The 21330-nt window shown below is 43.4% G+C and overlaps 1 protein-coding gene across 1 annotated transcript in view; it reads left to right on the top strand.

The window, feature by feature from the left end:
- The window catches only part of BMP6 (bone morphogenetic protein 6), a 438277-nt gene that overhangs the window by 337035 nt on the left and 79912 nt on the right, over nt 1-21330 (top strand). Inside the window, exon 3 of the mRNA XM_088471775.1 lies at nt 12357-12505. Coding sequence (XP_088327901.1) covers nt 12357-12505 — 149 coding nt within the window. The remainder of the gene's footprint in view (nt 1-12356; nt 12506-21330) is intronic.

The following is a 21330-nucleotide window of genomic DNA, read 5'->3' as shown; positions in this document are numbered from 1 at the left end:
TGGGCCCAGTCCCGTTTCCATTGCCTTAGAATTTAAGCTAATTGGCTACTATATGCGCAGGAACTATATCAAACCCCCAAGCTTTCTGCATTCAGCTGTCCCAGGAACACTAGACCCAGATACCAGATCAGGAACACAAAATCAACCACCAGTGACCGTGACAGTGACTTCCTAAGATGTGGTGGTACAGCGGCAACCACCACTTCACACCCTAATTATTCCCACCTCCACAGAAGTTTACTATGGAACAGTTCAGTGAGTAGAGAATGTACTATAAAATACACCATCCAGGGGACACTTCTGGGATGCATCATATGTATTGGGGGCATTTCTTTATGTCGTATATGAATCAGGTGTGATATGCAATATGGAGTTAGAAAATTCAAATCTGTTAATTGGGAAGGGAATGTGATCTCTTCTTCATTGAGAAGGAAGTTGCTCAGCGTGCACAATAAAAGTATGACTAGGTCATAGGTAAGTGAATAGAGGGAAATGGAAGGATTGGATAGGGATATGATGATATGGGAGAGATGGGGTGCATCATGAGATTGGGGGGAAAGATGATGAGAGGGGGAGTAATGACATAAAAAATTGTGGTAGACATGCCCCCTGGCTGGTGCTAGTAGCTGGGTGGGGCTAGGCCCACAGGCAGTGATAGACATACCTTTCCAACAGCACTTTGGGCCTGATTCAGCAAGGATCGCAGCAAGAATTGATGAAGTCGCACATGTATTTGGGCTAAATGAAGTATGACACATTTTTGACCAGGGTGCAAGCAGCGGGACCATTCACATTTAAAGAAATCATTATGTGACCGAACCAAGCTTGCTGAATGTAAGTGTCTTCCTATTAGGAATTTGCATGCCGCAGCTTCCCTTGTGCAATCGGAGATCAATACATGTTATTTTGTGTAAGGGAACAATCCTCATTGCACAGAGACAGCCGTCACAATAATTGACAAATTTAGCAGGAGTGGGAAAAAAATAAGTGGTGTTACAGATTGATACTTTATTTATGTAGAAAAACAATGAAGAGCGCTGGACAGTGGTAAATAATTTATTAATCCAAATAATAACTAACACAAAACATATAATAAAATTTCAATATCATAAAATGACATGTGCACAGAATAATGAATAATGTCCAGACTAGATAATGTTAATATAGCACCTTAAATGATAAATAGAACATGGGTAAGCAAGAAAGTAACAAGCAATAAAGGGTTAATAAAAATGCATATAATTAGCTGCAAAGCGTCTCATGCATTCTCCATCTAGCTCAGCCAGCATTAGTGAAGCAAATTGAAGATGTTAGTAATAAAAATCTATATATAATATGTTCCAACTGAATGTTAGTTGATGATGCAGCACAAACAACTCATGAAGATAACAGACAGCGATGAAGAATTGTACCTGTATGGTAAAAGCTGTAAGCCGGCGTCCCGGCAAACAGCTATGTAGCGCCTGGCCTGCCTCTTGACAGATCCGGATAGTATATGGTAGCTGGGCCATCTGGAGGAGTAGTAGGCCACACTGCTAACTGCCAGAGCCAAGCGGGTAATGGCAGCGGGGGAGGATATGTCTCGGCGTCACTGCCTGCAGGAATCCCGGTAACTGGCCGTCAGGAGTGAATTGGGCGGCCACACTGTATCACTGAGGCCCGGTGGAAAGGATAACTTGAAGCGGAGGTGCAGGCAGCATACCAATCCGCGGAAGTCCAGACAGCCTGGGGGCAGCTGCGTGTGCGCCTGTATCCGTGTGAGTTGCCAGTGTGCTGGAACGCAGATGGGCTGGCAGCGGCTGATGGACCTATCAGGTGCTCTCTAGGTCTGGGAAGCACAGGAAACACTGACGCGTTTCTCGGCCAATCAGAAAGGCCGTTTCATCAGAGGTGACCAGTGTGTAAAGACACACTCTATTTATGCTGACAGTAATTAATTAAACATTAGCACATGTAGCAATTAAGAACCATTTCCGTTAATCATTTGTGTTTCTAATGGGACAGATAGAAGAATGTGGTAATGAAAAAATCTCCACATACTTTATTAAAAAGTTTTTTCAATGAAATAATAAATTTATAATATACTAAATAAATAACTATATCTATATATGAAAATATGAACTGGACACATATATAAACAGGATTCTTACATATATATTATTTACTCAATATGATTGTTAATCATCACACGATTATATATATATATATATATATATATATACTGCCGTACACATATATAATCATATAATATATTTTATTATATTATAAGAAAAATATTAATAATAAATAAATGTATTCCGAAATCTAAATAATAAAAATCATAATAATAATAATCATAATAAATAATAATGCATAATATTAATGCTATAGTAATACACAATAAACAAACCAATCAAAATGCTACAAAAAATATTTTTTTTTATTATCTATTAAAATTAGTGTCAAAGATTACCTCACTACTATTGTAAATGAGGGAGTGTGTGTAAATAACATAACATACACACACATAGTTGTTCAAGACCTAACAGCAAAAGTCAAACAAATAATTAAAACAAATATACCACTAACCAGCAAAACAAATGGGATAAAAGCGAATAGATCACTAACCATGAGAACATTTGACAGATTAAGTATAGATGACACAGGACTAGAATGATTCTGTCCGTAATTGAACCAGAGTGTGACCTATGGGGACCCAAAGTATCACTGCTAGTCTAACACTGAACAGGATCCAACATGACCAATCTATAAAATCTAAATAAACTAAAAATGATTGAGTTCTACTGTGTCATTCAAACCGAAGGGCATCAAAGTATCTAACTGGAATATCCAGAAGGCTTCTCTTCTGCACAACTTAAGAAACCTATCGCCTCCTCTCGATGTATTAGGAATCTGTTCTAAGGCCATAACTGACAGACCTTCAAGATCTCCTTTAAGGCAAAAAACTGCATGTCTAGATAGACTATGAGTTTTAATGCCATTAAGTATATTCCGTCTGTGTTCGGCAAACCTAACATGTAGGGGCCGAGAGGTCCTACCCACATATTGGATGCCACACTTGCATTGAATGACATAGATAACATATGTAGATTTACAGTTCATAAAATTTAAGATATACTTTTTCTTATTATGAAAAGAAACTACTTCTTTCACTTTATTCTTACAAAATTTGCAAGTTATGCATCTTACCCCACTACATTTGAAAAATCCAGATGGTTTAGGTGGTAGCCAGGAGATCGTACTAAGATTAGGGTCTTTAGTTTGGCCTCTGAACAGACTGGGAGCTAAGAATTGTTTAAGATTGGATGCCTTTCTAAATGCAAACCTTTGTTGGTCATCGAGAACGGAGCTTAGGATCCTATCTGCTCTTAAAAGTGAAGTATTTCTAGAGATAATTCTTTTAATAGCATAAGCTGATGTATTATATTGTGTAATGAAAGGAATCTTTTCTTTCAAATCTTCATTATCTGAAGTTGATTTCAAATATTTGGATTTGTAGCCAAGTAATGAAGTCCTATCCAGATCAGTGACTTCCTTTAATGCTTTGTCGAGAAGACCATGTGGGTATCCTTGTTTCAGAAAGGTGTCATACAATCCTTCGGCTAGATTTTGAAATAGATCTATATTGGAACAATTTCTCCTAATACGGAGAAATTGACCTTTAGGGATGTTGTTCTTCCAAGGATTGTAATGACCACTAGAATAATTTAAATAATTCCCACAATCTACTGGTTTTCTATAAGTGGAAGTCATAATCTGGTTATCTACTACTGTCAGCGTGATATCCAGAAAATTAATCGATGTTAAACTAAAAGTGCTGGTGAACTTCAACCCAAAAGTGTTGGTGCTAAGATGTTGTACAAAGGAAAGAATAGAATTGGAGTCTCCATCCCAAACAAAAAACAGATCGTCAATAAATGTGCCATATTGGACCAGGTGCTCCCCAAATCCGCTCTCCCACACATGGTGATCCTCAAATCTGCCCATGTATAGATTCGCAAAACTCGGGGCGAACCTGGTCCCCATGGCATCTTTGATATATGAAGATAAGGACACCACATACTTCTGTAAATAAGTATCAATAAAAAAGGAAAGATTACTAGTGAGGTCCCAATACCTGAAATAATAGGATGCCCCGGTGGATCAGTGAGTGCTTTGTGTATTTTGGGCAAATGATAATAAATCGGTGTAATCAGATGAGTAGTGTAAAGGAATTCGAAAATTTCTCTGGATATCATGCTGCATGATAGAGCATCATCCAAAAGGTCTCTAAGCTCCGCCCCATAGCTATAAGTAGGATCGTAGGGGAGTCTACAATAGAAAGACTGATTCTCCAGCTGTCTAAAAACTTCTTTAACATAGTCCTCAGTATTTTGTATTACCAACCCACCGCCTTTATCGGCTTGTTTTATAGTCAGATTCTTGTCCTTAGTCAATTTTTTGAGAGCCATTCTCTCTGATCTTGTTGAGATTATCGCCCAGATTAATACTCTCTGTTTTTTTACAAAGATGTCGTACATAGAGATATGGTAAGAACTTACCTTTGTTATCTCTGTTTCTACGAAGTCCATAGGGTCCACAGGGTTGACCTTGGGGTCTAGCTGGATCTGGATCCACGGGCACCACGCAGTTAAAGCTTTGCTGCTCCCAGGATGCACTTGGGTCCGTCCTCCTCTATACCCCGCCCCCGAGCCACAGCACCTCAGTTGGTAAGCAGCCAAGGCCGGAGGAGGAGACTAAACAGAGAGAAGGAAGACTGGAACACACAAGAAACCATACTCACAGAAATGGGAGACGGAAAACTGGTGACCAGCCACACAGCCCATATGAAGCCAGGTGCGTCAGGGCAGGCGCCCTGTGGACCCTATGGACTTCGTAGAAACAGAGATAAGAAAGGTAAGTTCTTACCATATCTCTTGTTTTCTACTTCAGGGTCCATAGGGGGTCCACAGGGTTGACCTTGGGGATGTCCCAAAGCAGTTCAACTAAGGGCGGGGACGCTCCTGTGCTGAAAGGAGTAACCGGCGCCCGAAGGATGCATCCTGAGAGGCGAAGGTGTCAAACGCATAGAACCTCAAAAACGTTTGAATGGAAGACCAAGTGGCCACCTTACACAGCTGAACAGCGGAGGCGCCACGTCTAGCAGCCCAAGAGGGACCCACAGAATGAGTGGAATGAGCCTTAACAGAGGCTGGCACAGGTAAACCCTCCTGTGCATAAGCCTCACAAATAACTGAACGAAGCCAACGGGCTAACGTCTGCTTGTTGGCAGGCCAACCCCTCTTGTGAAAACCGAAGAGGACAAACAAAGAATCCGACTTCCTAACCGAAGCAGTCCAGTCCACATAGATTCTAAGTGCCCAGACTACATCTAAGGAAGCCTCACCAGCGGAAAGATCAGGTGACTGAAAAGCTGGCACGACAAGCTCCTGATTAATGTGGAACTTGGAGACCACTTTGGGCAAAAACTCAGGACGAGTGCGGAGCACCGCTCTGTCCTGGTGAAAAGTCAGAAAAGGGGGGCGACAGGAAAGCGCCCCCAACTGTGACACCCTCCAGGCAGAAGCAATTGCCAGGAGAAAAACGGTCTTGAACGTCAGCCACTTGAGGTCCACCGACTCAAGAGGCTCAAAAGGAGGACCCTGCAAGACCCGTAGCACCACCGCCAAGTCTCAAGGAGCCACAGGAGGCACGAAGGGAGGCTGGATCCTGAGAACACCCTGGAAAAAGGTGTGAACATCCGGTAGTGTAGCAATCCGTCGCTGAAACCACACGGACAAAGCAGACACATGAACCTTCAGAGACGCCAGGCATAAGCCGAGGTCCAAACCTGATTGAAGGAACTCCAAGATTCTGGAAACCCGGAACACCTGAGGATTATAGTTTCTGGATTCACACCACTGAAAGTAAGTGCGCCACACCCTGTGGTAAATCCGTGCGGAAGCAGGCTTGCGTGCCCTAAGCATGGTACCAATGACCGAACTGGAGAAACCCCGAGACCTCAAGACGGCTGTCTCAAGAGCCACGCCGTCAAAGAAAACCAACCCAGATCCGGGTAAAGGCAGGGCCCCTGAGACAACAGGTCCCGACGCTGAGGAAGAAGGTACGGAGCGCCGATGGAGAGACACCTCAGATCGGAGTACCAAGGACGTCAGGACGTCTGGGCCACGCCGGAGCCACCAGCACGAGCGTGCCGCCGTCCTGCTTGAATTTCCGCAGAACCCGAGGAAGTAAGGATATCGGAGGAGACAGATACGCCAGGTGAAACGTCCATTTCACCGACAGCGCGTCTACCAGACTGGCGCCTGCGTCTCTTGTCCTTGACCCATAAACGGGCAACTTGTGATTGTGACGGGAGGCCATCAAGTCCTGCTCCGGCAGCCCCCATCTGTCCACGAGTAGCTGAAACACCTCTGGGTGAAGCGACCATTCCCCGGGATGCACGTCGTGACGGCTGAGGAAGTCCGCCTCCCAATTGAGGACTCCGGGAATGAAGACTGCCGAGATCGCTGGAATGTGACATTCCGCCCAAGCAAGGATGCGAGACACCTCCGACATCGCTGCCCGACTGCGAGTTCCTCCTTGGTGGTTGATATACGCCACCGTGGTGGCGTTGTTGGACTGCAGCTGAACCGCCCTTCTGTGAAGAGCGGGATCGGACGACTGCAGGGCCCGGTATACTGCCCGCAGTTCCAGAATGTTGATGGGAAGAGCTTCTTCCGCAGACCAACGACCCTGAAGTGACAACGAGCCGGTCACTGTCCCCCAACCCCGAAGACTGGCATCCGTCGTGAGCAGGACCCAGTCCGGGATCCAAAAGGGGCGCCCCTCGACCAGATGAGCTGTTTGAAGCCACCAAGCCAAAGACTGCCGAACCTCCGGGGACAACACCAGCAACTGAGAGCGGATCCGGTGAGGTAACCCGTTCCATTCCGATAGAATCAGCCCCTGAAGGGGCGGGAATGGAACTGGGCAAATTCCACCATGTCGAATGTTGACACCATGGAGCCCAGAACTCTCATAGCCGAATGGACCGACAGGCGGCAACTGCTCAGGCAACTGTGTATCCTCAGCTGCAGGTAGGAGACCTTCTCCGGGGTCAGGAAGATCCTTTGACGAGAATCCATCAGGGCTTCCAAATGAACCATCCGCTGAGATGGAATCAGGGAGGACTTTTTCCAATTTATCAGCCACCCATGCGCTTGCAGGCAGGCGATCGTCAGGTGGAGATGTTGAAGCAGTACCTCCGGGGAGCTCGCCAGCAACAGGAGGTCATCCAGATACGGCAGCAGCCGTACATTCTGGTTCCGAAGATGTGCGGCCACGACCGCCATAATCTTCGTGAACACCTTCGGTGCCGTGGAGAGACCAAAGGGTAGCGCCGGAACTGATAATGGTGTTAAAGGATAGCGAACCTCAGATACCGCTGGTGCGAAGGTGCTATCGGAACATGGAGGTAGGCGTCCTGGATATCCAGGGACACCATGTAATCCCCCGGTTCCATCGCCAGAATGATGGAACGTAACGTTTCCATTCTGAACTTGGGAACTCTGAGGAATTTGTTCAGAGACTTCAAGTTGAGGATAGGGCGATGAGAACCATTGGGTTTCTGCACCAGAAACAGAGAAGAATAGTACCCCGTCCCTCGTTGTAATTGAGGAACGGGAACAATGACCCCTGCTGTCAGCAAGGACTCTATAGCTTCCTGAATCTGTAAGGACTTGGTCGTATCCTGAGAAGGACTCGTGCAGAAAAACTGGTGGGGCGGTCTGTGCCGAAAAGACAGGGCGTACCCCTGGGAGACCACTTCTCGAACCCAGGCATCCGAGGTGGTATTGTGCCAGCACTGGGCAAATAGAAGAAGTCGGCCTCCCACTCTGGGGTCCCCCAGAGGGAGGCCCGTCCCATCAGGCAGAAGGTTTATCTTCCTGTTTGGAAGAAGGGCGCCTGGCACTCCAGGCCTGTTTCTTGGGCTTAGGAGCGGCCTTGGTTGTCGACTGCCTCGGGAAGGACTGACCTTTGGCCTTGCCCTGAACCCGAAAGGACCGAAAAGCAGAGCTCCAAACCTTGGTAGGTGCAGAAGCCGAAGGGAGGAAGGCTGATTTAGATTTAGCCAGAGTGTCCACAATTTTGTCCAAGTCTGGACCAAAAAGCAACTCCCCATTAAAAGGTAAGGCCTCCAGCCCCTTTTTGGAGTCAGCGTCAGCTCTCCAAGACCTCAGCCACAAGGACCGACGCGCCGCCACAGCTGCAGCCGACACCCGAGAGGTCAGCAGGCTTGCATCTAACGATGCTTCCCCAATGTAGGAAGCCACATCCCTCATTTGACCTATCAACGCTCTCTGGATCTCCGGAGCATCTTCCGGAAAGGTATCCTCCAAAGCATTGGCCCAGCTCTCGATGGCCTTAGCCACCCAAGAGATGGCCATGGACGGACGGGCCACCGCCCCCGAGAGAGAGTAGATAGACTTCAAACAAGTCTCCACCTTCCTGTCCGTGGGATCTTTCAGGGAGGAGATTGACGGCAAAGGCAGCGTAGCGCTTTTAATTAAGCGGGTAACGTGGGAATCCACCGCTGGAGGAGTTTCCCACTTCCTGCAATGAGCCTCTGGAAACGGATAGTTCGAAGCCAACCGCTTCTGCGGTTGGAACCTCTTGCTGGGCAACTGCCAGGCCCCCGCCATATGATCCGTCAACTGATCGGACAGGGGAAAAACCGTCGAAGCTACTTTGGCCTTTTTAAAATTTGGGTACTTTGACCTGGGGGCCGGCACATCCTCCTCAATGTGAAGGATGGCTCGCACCGCCCTAACCAATGCCGGCACATTAATGGAAGAGTTAGCCTCCACCTCCTGGGCCCCTTCATGGATCTCCCCGTCATCCGAAGACACGTCCGTGTCCGTGAACTGAGCCGCCAGTGAAGCCGGAACGGAACGCTTGGACGCCAGAGGGGGCAAATCACTGTGCAACATAGTTTGAAAAGCCGATGACGAAGCCGCCAGGCTCTGAACAGAGCTGGAGAGAACGTCCACCCAAGGCGGGGGTACTGCCTGAGGATAGCCCTGAAAAGGTACCATCGACTGCTGCGGCACCATGGGGGATTGCACGTATACCGGCAAACCCGCATAAGGACCCACAGTCTGAGACCCCGGAGGAGACTGCACCAGACGCATCACACTCGGGGAACGGGGGATGGTAGGCTGGGGCAACGCCCTAGAAGGGGCCGCAGTCGGGACCGCAAGTCGGTCCGCGATCGACGCCAGCACTTGCGTAAACATCGCCCACGGAGGATCCTGCGCCACCGGGGGTTTAGAAGGTCCAGGTACCAACTGGCACCGCCCACACAGACCGTCCTGAGACAAATCCGCCCCGTCAACTCCTGCCAAACAGCGTCGGCAGGAAAACAACACAGGAGCCACAGAGCGCTCATTCTCCTCATCAGACATGACATAAACTTTTTTGCAATAAAAGTGTCTCACCGAAACGAGGTAAGGCGTATAACACCCACGCACTCCCAAGTATGCACCCCGAACAGCCCACAAACTGGTACTGAGGAGCACACCGCAGTATGTGACGGACCTCACAAATACGTAGATTTATAGAAGTGAGGTTACACAGAAAGAACACCCCTCCCCCACGCACCTGTGGGCCGTAGGAGAAGGAAAGGGATAGGTAAAAAGCTGACAGTAAGTAGAAAAAAAGCACAGACAGCAGCACTAGCAATAGTCACATACCATGCAGAGAAGTTATACTCACTGCACCTTCCGCTACAATCAACCTCCCAGATTCAGTGTCTGGGAGGGCTATAGCGCTGCGAACACTGTCCTGATCAGGGGAGAGGTACGCAGGGGGACTGGTCCACTGGAAGCCTGCCTGGAAGCTCTGCGATGCTGCCTGAAGATGGCCGCCGGAGAGCACTGAGGAGGAGTGGCCAGCACGCTTGAGAGAAGGCGCGCTGAGCTGAGGGGAGGAGCACTGAAGCAGGGAAGGTTGCCTCCCCTGCTAGTATGAAAACCCCCAGGGAAGCCGGTTCCCCGCCGGTCTTACACCCTGGAGGTCAGCAGACACGCGGGGTATGCCACATAGTGGGGGAGCCCGCCGCCGCTACTAGCGCCGCCGGTCTGTCCCCAGAGACCGGCGGCATGAAGACTGCATTATTCCCCGCGCGCAGCGCTGCACGCGGCTTACCTGGCCCCTTGAGTCCGGCAGCAGTCAGTGGGAGCTCCTGGAGCCACGCTAGCACTGACTCCGGGGTCCCGCTGCGATCCCCGGATCAGTACCGGCGTCGCAGCGCCAGCGGGGCTGTTGGAGCGGCAGCGTGGACGTCCAGAAGGACAGTCTGATGCTGCCGCTCTGAAGATAGTAAAAATAAAATAATAAAATCTTCTTATGCAGCCCCACTGCGCAGGGTGACCCAACTCCGGCCGGGCACCAACTAAAACTGAGGTGCTCTGGCTCGGGGTATAGAGGACGGACCCAAGTGCATCCTGGGAGCAGCAAAGCTTTAACTACGTGGTGCCCGTGGATCCAGATCCAGCTATACCCCAAGGTCAACCCTGTGGACCCCCTATGGACCCTGAAGTAGAAACTCTCTATAAAAGGTCCCCGATGTTGCAAAGGATAAAAATTAGAGGGTCTTTTCAAAAGAGTATGATTATTATAATTGGTGTTATAAATCTGTGTAGAACTTAAAGACGACTCTGTATCGGCTTCCAAATAAGAATCTGAAGGTCCCTCATTTTCTCTGCCTAGGGACTCTAGAATTTCAAGAGAAATCCTATCTTCCATGTCTAGAACAATAGGGTAACCCTCTAACTGTTTATTTTTAAGGGATTTTAATGCAAAAAAACGTTTCCGACTAAGGGTCCTAACATATTTATTTAAATCAACAAAAAGTGTAAATAAATTGGGTTTAGTTGCCGGAGCGAATTTTAATCCCTTTTGGAGTAAGGACAATTCATTATCCGCTAGGATTTTATCCGAAAGATTAAATATACCCTTACTATCATTTATCGCCATCTTACATTTTTGTTGGGATTTCTTATGTCGGTTACCTCCTCGTCCTCCTCTAGCTCTACATCTCTGTTTCTTTTGGTCGACCAACCTGCTCTTAGCTCTGTTTTGTGTGTCTGAGAGGCTGATGGGGGAGTATATTGATGTGTCCGAGGATCTATCCATAAAAAAACGTGAGGTAGTAGATGAATTGGACACCATTGGTTTATTCTTTTTATTATAGGTGGTTCTTGCTGTCCTTATGTCATGAGTAGGGGTGTCAGTTACCTCGGTCAGATTCTCAAACCGATTTTGATGTTCAAAATCTGACCAAGAGTTTTTCCTTCTGGCTCTAAAGTTATCAGATCTAGAGATATACCTAGTGTTTGATCTATTCGGCATTCTTTTTTCCCCAATGAATTCAGAGGATTTATCTGGTTGTCTATTGTTATAACGTACAAGATGAGGAGATCTAAAGCTGGATCTATCTGAATACGGCATACGATGAGATCTATTATAAGTCCTAATTTGACCTTTGTTATAATCATTCTGATCTCTTGACAACTTCCTATTCTTATTATCAATTAGTGATTTCTCAAAATGTTCAATCTTTTTGTTGACTTGCATATCCCTATTTTCTAAATCTATTTTCGATCAATACATGTTATTTTGTGTAAGGGAACAATCCTCATTGCACAGAGACAGCCGTCACAATAATTGACAAATATATCAGGAGTGGGAAAAAAATAAGTGGTGTTACAGATTGATACTTTATTTATGTAACCTTTGGAATTCAGCACTAGTGTCCACTATTTTGGTCTGTTATTAATCTGTATTGTGTGGTTGGTGTACAGGTGTAGTGGACCAAGCAGCATGCAAATTCCATAGCGCAAGTGGTGTCTAATTGATCTTTTAACCCATGGGTGAAAGTATTATCTCAATAAAGGTGGCAATTAAAATTAAAATATTGCATTTTTTTATATTCAGTAGCCTATTCTACCTTGCAATCTGGCAAGTTTAGTGCAGTTGGTTCATTGTATTTTTTGGGTGCTTCTGAAGTGCAAATTGATATGTTAAGACAACTACAGAATACAACGTTCATTTATGAATGCTATTTTATATATTGTAATGCCATATTTTAAAATGTCATGTTTTAAAAAATAAATAAATGTGACAAAGATTATATTATTTAAGAATACTAGCAGTTGTTCCTGGCTTCACCTGAGTTTATCTTCCCCATCTCTCTCTCCTTCCCCCTCTGTCTGTTTCTCTTTGTCTGCCTAACACTTCCGCATTATTTTCTCTCCCATTTTGTCTATTTCAGGACTACATACTAAAATGTCTTTGTCTTGTTCTAATAACAGGGCATCTGATATTTTTCTGTTGGATACCCAGACAGTTTGGGCTTCTGAAGAAGGATGGTTGGAGTTTGACATTACTGCAACAAGCAACTTATGGGTAATGAATCCACAACACAATCTGGGTCTACAACTGAGTGTGGAAACCAGAGATGGTTAGTAAATGTTCAACTAAATCCTGTTTTATTATATATAGGCAATTATATAAAGCTAGTAATGAGTATTTAATTGTTAATTTAATCTGGAAAAGAGAAATATTTGGAATATACAGTAAGAGCACTTAGACGACAATATATGTGCAAAGATCTTAAAGTGTTTTTAAGTAGTGGTTAGTATCAAAAGTAAAATTGTAATAAATATTAAGGAGATGGGAATGTGGGTAGTTGGTGCCAGATGCTTCTTAGGGAACAAGTGAGGAAAAGAATGAGCGGCCAGGAACAGCTGGGGCCTCTCAACTGGGCTCCTTTAAATAGTCAATGATGAAAGGGGGGTTGATTCCAGAGCTCTCTCTTTCTTTTGAGTATATGCAGATTTCTCCAAATAGATATCCTAGAATATGTGGGAGAAAAGATGTAACAATAGTGTGTATCATTATCGTGGATTAACAACAGGGCAGCTGGGACAGACGCCCACGGGCAACACACACAGGAAGCCGCCACACATAGCTACATCATCAATGTGGGGGGTGCTGCGGAATATGCAAACTGGGGTTCAGTCTGGCATAATGCAGAGTGGGGGCACTACAGTATGTTTAACACAATTGAGATGCTGGAAGCTTTAAATAAATCTTGAATGTCTGAACTAGTAAAAACGTTTTGGGGGATTTTCAGCAATTTACAAAATTTATTCTTTAATGAATAGAGTTCCCTTGTTATATGCTTGAGAAATCAATGGGCCTGATTCAGCTTTGGGAATATAGTAAGATGTAGCAAGTAACTGAGCACCTTGGTAAAACCACAAAGCTGAATCAGGCCCAATGTCTATAAATTATTTTTAGGGAAGTTTGCAAAACTGGGTATTTTTAGATTTATTTGCCTTTCATAAATTTGGTGGCTAGCAAATTAACTGTAAATAACAACAACAAAAAAAGTGATTTTTATCACTATGAGCCTCATTTAGATAGAGTAGGACCCAATTGTTCAGGGCAAACAATAGCACACATTTGTTGATGCAGAATTGTGGCTAAAGTTATACTGTATATTGTGAGACACTTGAAAATAAAATACACTGTAAATATGTGGCTGTATCAAGATACACATCAAGAGATGTTATAAGCTTATGCCATGTTGTATGTGTTATTAATATGTTCAAAAATTACATGACCGATTTAGGAACCACTATATATGCCTGCATAATAACATTTGAAGCCTAGCAATTTTATTTTTCACGTGCAGCTCAAGTTTAGATTTATGGAAATACCACATAGGTCCTTACATAGGGTACATGGTCCAGAGAAGGAACTCTACTCCACGATTTTATTGATGGGTTTTTGTACTTTACTAAATCATTATCTACATATTTTGCTTGGGAGAATGGGTTAGCACAAAAAAGATGGCTTGTGTAAAAAAATACAAATCCAGGCTTGGCTCTCACATAAAAATAGGAGCAAAAAGTATAATGCAAGAATGTAATTTTCAATACTCCCACTATGTACGCTAGCTTTTCTGTAATATTTCTCCCACATCATTCAGTTAAAAAATGCATCAGTGAGTTGTGAAATTATATAGTAGAGCTTTTGAGATTGCCAGGAGCAACAGAAAACGTGTACCACCAAATTAACTTTTTTGATTAGTTTTTGATACTTTAATTAATTAGCACGTCACTTGCACAGTGTTTATTTTGTGGAATATTTTTTCTTTTCTATAAACTAAATCCATTATGTAGAAATTCCTAATAATTTTATGTATTTTACACCCACCAACATGACCCCTTCCACCTGGTAAAAAATGCTCCTGACCTTCCTTGTTCATTTATTGGTGCAGTTACCAGTACTGACTTTAATTAATTGAAGATGAAGGTTATTTGAAACATCAGTTCATTAATTCAGCACAGGCAACAATAGTACATTAAGTGGAAAGTTTTGGAGCAAAGCACCTTTTTTCTATTAAATCAAACTTAATTTTGTAGAGTCAATTTATACCTTTTATGTTATGAAATTTGATTTGCTACACAATAAAGCATTATAATTTCAGTTCCAACACCTTTCCTTTATACAACTAGTTTTATGACTACAACTTGTGACCCAGCTATGAATTTTGCACACTTGGTTAACAAAATTATTTATGAGAGTGTGCAAAATTAATTCTTACCTGCCACATTTTTATGTTTTATACAGTAGTTCATTTAAGAGACAAAGTATAATGGGGGCCAGCTGTACCTCATATGTGCATGCCCAGCTAAACAGGCAGGTAGGCACAGTTTGCTCTGCAGAAATTCACTAGGTGGATTGGTGGATTCATACACAGGGCCAATGATAACACAACTGAGACTTCAGCTATCTGCAAAGGATTGGAAAGACCTGTGTGCCCGCACCGAAAATCGAGGCTGCAGCTTCTGCCAGCTGAGTAGGCCCAAAGCACAGCTGGCAGCTGGATAAGTGGGGACCCACGGGAGATGGTTCCGGTCACTGGTGGACAGGTCCTTGTAGCTCTAGAACCGGTACAGATAGCTGAATCCCCAGGTCAGCAGGTAAGAGATGGAGCGCTTTCACTGAGCGTCTGTCCCAGATGCCAGCTAAGCCATGCCCAGTGGTATATTTATTGTTAACAGCCCTATTGCAGTGATAATTATGATTCATTTACTGCCAACATTTATTTAAAATATGTCACTGATATAGTTACTCAGTCGTTCAGCTGCTGAATACTGGTCTGGAAGCCTCAAAAATATTGGTCTGGAGCAGTAATTTAATTAATTTCCCGCTTTGCTGAGTCAGTTTTGCGCATATGTGAGCTAGCCTGCCCAGGTGTTTTCTTTTGGTTTAAATAATGTGAAATACACAATAAAGAACTGATCAGAGTTGAACGCTATGTCGATGCTTTGCAGTCGAGCGACTATCGGCCATCTGCTAATGTGTCTGAGTTGTACTGTGCATGCGTGAAGGTACATTACCGTAGTCGCTCGCAGCGACTATTTATTCTCAGTGTCATTAACAGTCAGAGAGTGTTTGGGAGCAGGGGTGTAGCGAGGGTGGTTCCAGTGGAGTATGAGCTCCGGGCGCCAAAATGGAAAGAGGGTGCCATGCAGAGTTCCTGAATTCATGGGGTTTGTTTGCTCTATATCCTAATTATGAATCTGAGATCCGTTTCTACATTTCATGCTCTCCCAAGCTGCCCAATTACCTCCACTCCGGCCCTCCCTCCTCTGTGATCATCTTCTGTCACCTCCCCTTTCCTGTCAGATTTATTACATTCACTTCTCACCTCTTTAATTCCCCTCCCCTATCTACCTTGAGATCGGCTCTTTGCCCCTGTCCACTCCTTTCTTATTGGCTTCTGTCACCACCCATATCCTCTCCTTTTCTTATTGGCTTCTGTCACTGGCCCTAATTGGCTTTGCCCTTCCCCTCTCCTTTCTTATTGGCATCTGTCACCCCGCCCCCCTTTGATCATCAATTTCCTCTCCCACTCTCCTCTTTGATCCCCTCCCTCCTTCTCTCCTCATTCAGTCATTGTGCTTAAAAGGACTTAAAAGTGACACATCTGAGGTAAAGTCCTAAACTTCAATTATAAGATATGAGTTTAAAAAGAGTCACTGTTTTGCTATTTAAAGTAATGGAGGTGTTCCCAGACATGACCACACAATGTTATTTGAAAGGTCTTTTAAAAAATATTAGGAGACCGGAAATAATAATAATGGTGGCAGACAGAACATGATTAGTGTACTCACATTAATATACACTACCGTTCAAAAGTTTGGGGTCACCCAGACAATTTCGTGTTTTACATGAAAACTGACTTTTATTTATCAAATGAGTTACAAAATAAATAGAACATATAGTCAAGACATTGGCAAGGTTAGAAATAATGATTTTCATTTGAAATAATAATTTTGTCCTTCAAACTTTGCTTTCGTCAGAGAATGCTCATTTTGCAGTAATTAAAGCATTGCAGACCTTTGGCATTCTAGCTATTAATTTGTTGAGGTAATCTGAAGAAATTTCACCCCACGTTTCCTGAAGCACCTCCCACAAGTTGGATTGGCTTGATGGGCACTTCTTGCGTACCATACGGTCAAGTTGCTCCCACAACAGCTCAATGGGGCTGAGATCTGGTGACTGTGTTGGCCACTCCATTACAGATAGAATACCAGCTGCCTGCTTCTTCCCTAAATAGTCCTTGCATAATTTGGAAGTGTGCTTTGGGTCATTGTCCTGTTGGAGGAGGAAATTGGCTCCAATCAAGCACTGTCCATAGGGTATGGCATTGCAAAATGGACTGATAGCCTTCCTTATTCAAAATCCCTTTTACCTTGTACAAATCTCCCACTTTACCAGCACCAAAGCAGCCCCAGACCATCACATTACCTCCACTATGCTTGACAGATGGCATCAGGCACTCTTCCAGCATCTTTTCACTTGTTCTGCATCTCACAAATGTTCTTCTGTGTGATCCAAACACCTCAAACTTCGATTCGTCTATCCATAACACTTTTTTCCAATCTTCCTCTGTCCAATGTCTGTGTTCTTTTGCCCATCTTAATCTTTTCCTTTTATTGGCCAGTCTCAGATATGGCTTTTTCTTTGCCACTCTGCCTAGAAGGCCAGCATCCCGGGGTCGCCTCTTTACTGTAGTCGTTGACACTGGCGTTTTGCGGGTGCCATTTAATGAAGCTGCCAGTTGAGGACTTGTGAAGCGTCTATTTGTCAAACTAGAGACTCTAATGTACTTGTCTTCTTGCACAGTTGTGCCCCGGGGCCTCCCACTTCTCTTTCTACTCTGGTTACTCTGGTTAGAGCCTGTTTGTGCTGTTCTCTGAAGAGAGTAGTACACACGGTTGTAGGAAATGTTCAGTTTCTTGCCAATTTTTCGCATGTAATAGCCTTCATTTCTAAGAACAAGAATAGACAGTCGAGTTTCACATGAAAGTTCTCTTTTCCTGGCCATTTGAAGATTATAATCGAACCCACAAATGTGATGCTCCAGATACTCAACTAGATCTCTAACGAGCAAACCCGTTTTCAGCTGTGCTAACATAATTGCACGAGGGTTTTCAAGGGTTTTGTAATCATCCATTAGTCTTCTAATGCGCTTGGCAAACACAATGTACCATTAGAACACTGGAGTGATGGTTGCTGGAAATGGGCCTATATACATCTATGTAGATATTCCTTTAAAAACCACACGTTTGCAGCTAGTATAGTCATTTACCACATTAACCAATGTATACAGTGTATTTCTGATTAATTTAATGTTATTTTCATTGAAAAAAACAGTGCTTTTCTTTCAAAAATAAGGACATTTCTAAGTGACCCCAAACTTTTGAATGGTAGTGTAGTTGCAATGTATATTTGTGAAGTAGGAGCATAGCTGAGAAGGGAGCTACCCCATAGGTGTTCCCACTCCAGTGAAAGCTGGTTGGGGCAGTAATCGCAGTCATAAGCTGTGCACGCTCTGGAATCTCACTCTAGCACATGTATTCTGTCAATTTAAGTTAAATTATCAGAATATATAATACAATCTCTTCTCAATCTATTGACTAATAACAATGATTCAAATGAGATAAAAGTCAGATCCTAGGTGCTATACATAAAGAAAGCAGTGAAAAAGCAGCTACAACTTAATGGGGTAGATGTATGGAGAAGTGTGCCAGTGGAGATGTTACCCATGGCAACTAATCAGCTTCTACCTACTGTATCGTTTTATAGACTGTACTTGATAAATGCAACCTTAAAGCTGATTGGTTGCCATGGGCAACTTCTCCACTGGCACCCTTCTCTACTCTTTTCACTGCATCATACATCTTCCCAATATCAGTGCATCACCGAAGCATTCCCTCAATGGGACCTCAATGCCCAGCATGATACTGCCACTGTTTGCTGGTTTTCTCTTCACGTCAGTATACCCCCCATAGGCAAATGCAGGGGGGTTTCCGTCTGCATGGAAACCCCTCTCCCCAGCCCACACCATGACCACAAAAGAAATAGTAATGCAATAGAATTTTAATAGTACTGCATGTTCTTCACAGTATCACAAATTAAATAATTAGCACCAGCTGTGGATCTTTTAACATGTATCAGTCAAAATGGGCATACACGTGCAGATAAAATGCCTGTCAGACCGACAGACATTTTATCTGGCAGCATGCCAGCCGCAGATGTCCGTAGCATACACTGTGAGTTTTCTCACAGTGTATTCACCCGACATCTGCGCTCCACCCCCGGGGGAGGAGACATTTCCCTTATCCTTCCATAGGAAGGAACACAGGAAATGTCTATGTAAAATTGTACAGAATTAAAATGCGCACCCAAGCAGCTAGTGGGATAGTGTCAAGATAAACAGGTATCCTTCACCCTCCACCACAATAGTAAAATCGAACCAAATGTGACACCACACTACCAGCGCTAATACATAATTCTTAGAGCAAAATGATGGATTAATCCAAAGTCCTCAAAATCCCATGAGCAGTGGATAATCAGATGACTCTCAAACACAGCATAGTCCGTAGAAATAAATTGCACATGTCCCCATGTAAAAGAAGAGGATGGGCATATAGTGAAGTACAGTTTTAATATATGAAAAACCAATACACATAACACAAACAGCACACAGAAACACTCCTATCTTGCTAATATGCCACCGCTATTATTAGCACATGGTGGTAATCAGAAAAATCTTTGAAATATGAGATCCCCAACCGGCCAAAATGCAAACAATTACCAGCTGGATTAAGGAAATTTGCAACAGTCAGGTCTTTATGCACCAGTGGATAAGCCGCTATCCAGCATCTGTCCGGAGTATGTGCTGGATTCTAACCGGCGTTCATCCCACGTTCTCTGCACTCTCGTCAGTTTGGGGGTCTCAGAAAAAATGACCAACGCGTTTCAACCCCTCGCCTGGGGTCTTTTTCAAGGTCTGCAATCAGAATGATCCCAGAAAAAAATGAGTCCATTAAATACGTGGTGTGTCCTATTAGTGCGGTCCGGACACAGCTGATCTCTATACAATAATAAACTACAAGTCCCATGATCACTTGCTGTGTCCGGCCGATCTCCTTCAATTAATAGCAAGCACGTGATTCCTCTCCTTCCGCTATGTGGCCACAATATGTAATATCTTCCACTCCTGATAGCGATACGTCACTTCCTTAGTAGTAACCATGGTAACTAAGCGCTTCTTAGGAGCGGTGTTTAGTTTTAAGTCCCGATCATCATAGCGTAACTATTAAGTCCACAGACTTTCTCCCATGTAGCTTGCGGAATGAGGTAATACGATTTTAAAGTGCTTTGTGCCTATTAGTATAAAATAACATAACGTTAAAATACATGATAAACATAATAAAAAAGGTTTACAACAACTCATAAAAACCATTTCACCTCAAAGTCGAGGTTCAGCCCTCCCGGTTTAAGAGTACCTAATTCATAAATTTTCTTCATCTCAGCTTTAGCTAGCTGTCTAGGTAAATCTTTTTGCCTCCAATGTCCTGTAATGCAAGATAATCCTATAAATCTTTTTATGGCTGATGGACAACAATTGTGACACTGCTTAAAATGATTTGATAAGGCATGTGTCTCAAGACCGTTTCTTATATTACGTAGGTGTTCCCCTATTCGTACTTTTACCGGTCTTGAGGTACGCCCAATATAAAAAAGGCCACATTTGCATTCTATAGTATATATCACATTACTAGTATTGCACGTTATAAATTCCCGAATCGGATGTATCTTTCCATTTATTTCAACTGTTGTTGTCTTCGCTGCTCCAGTACTTTTAATATGACGACAAGCTATACATATACCACACCTATAAAACCCTTTTGATTTAATAGTTGTCATATTTTTAATTTTTGGTAATGCACTCTTTACTAGAGCAGTTTTTAATGAAGGAGCCTTTCTATAAATGCATTTTGGTTTTATCGGAATTAAAGTCCCTATCACTGGATCCTTCTGTAAAATGCTCCAATGTTTTTTCAGAGTTTTTTCAATTATCTTATGCTGACAGCTGTAAGTTGTAATAAATGCCCAGTCAAAAATATTTTGTTTATGATCAGATCTTTTATCTGATTTTTTTACAAGAAGCTCTTCTCTGGGTATTTCATTAATCTCTTTCATTACTTTTTCTATTAGATCTGGCTTATAGCCACATGCTAAAAATCTATCCTGAAACTCTTTTGATTGTCTATCATAATTTTCTTTCTTTGTGCAATTCCGTTTAAGGCGTCTAAATTGACTACCTGGAATTGAGCTAAGCCAATTCTGGTGATGACAGCTATATGCCTGAATATATGTTTGTGAATCCGTGGGTTTCGTAAAAGTTCATGGTGTTGATAACCCCATCCTCAATAAATATATTGATGTCCAAAAAATTTACCATGCTATCACTGGATGTGAATGTAAAATTTATATTTTTAAAATTAGTATTCAATTAATTATAAAATTCATTTAATAGCTCCCAGCCTCCTTTCCAGAAAAATAAAACGTCGTCTATATATCTAGACCAGGACACCAGGTTCGCTCCATAGGGGTTATGGTTCCAAATCTTCTCGTTTTCCCACAATCCCATAAACAAATTAGCGTAACTCGGAGCGAACCTGGTGCCCATCGCCGTCCCGACCTTCTGTATATAAAAATTTTCGTTAAAATTAAAATAATTATTGGTTAAAATAAACAGTACTCCTTCCTTAATAAAATCCTGTAAGTCTTGTTTTAAAGTGCTTTGTCTTAAAAACTCTGTTACGGCCCTAATGCCTTCTTGATGATCTATAATAGTATAAAGCGACCGAACATCCGCCGTCACCATAATAAGCCCCTCCTCCCATTGAATAA

This window comes from Taudactylus pleione, unplaced genomic scaffold, assembly GCF_031769625.1.
Source record: "Taudactylus pleione unplaced genomic scaffold, aTauple2 ptg000116l, whole genome shotgun sequence".
Classification (NCBI taxonomy): Eukaryota; Metazoa; Chordata; class Amphibia; order Anura; family Myobatrachidae; genus Taudactylus; species Taudactylus pleione.
This window is presented reverse-complemented; position numbering and strand designations above follow the sequence as displayed.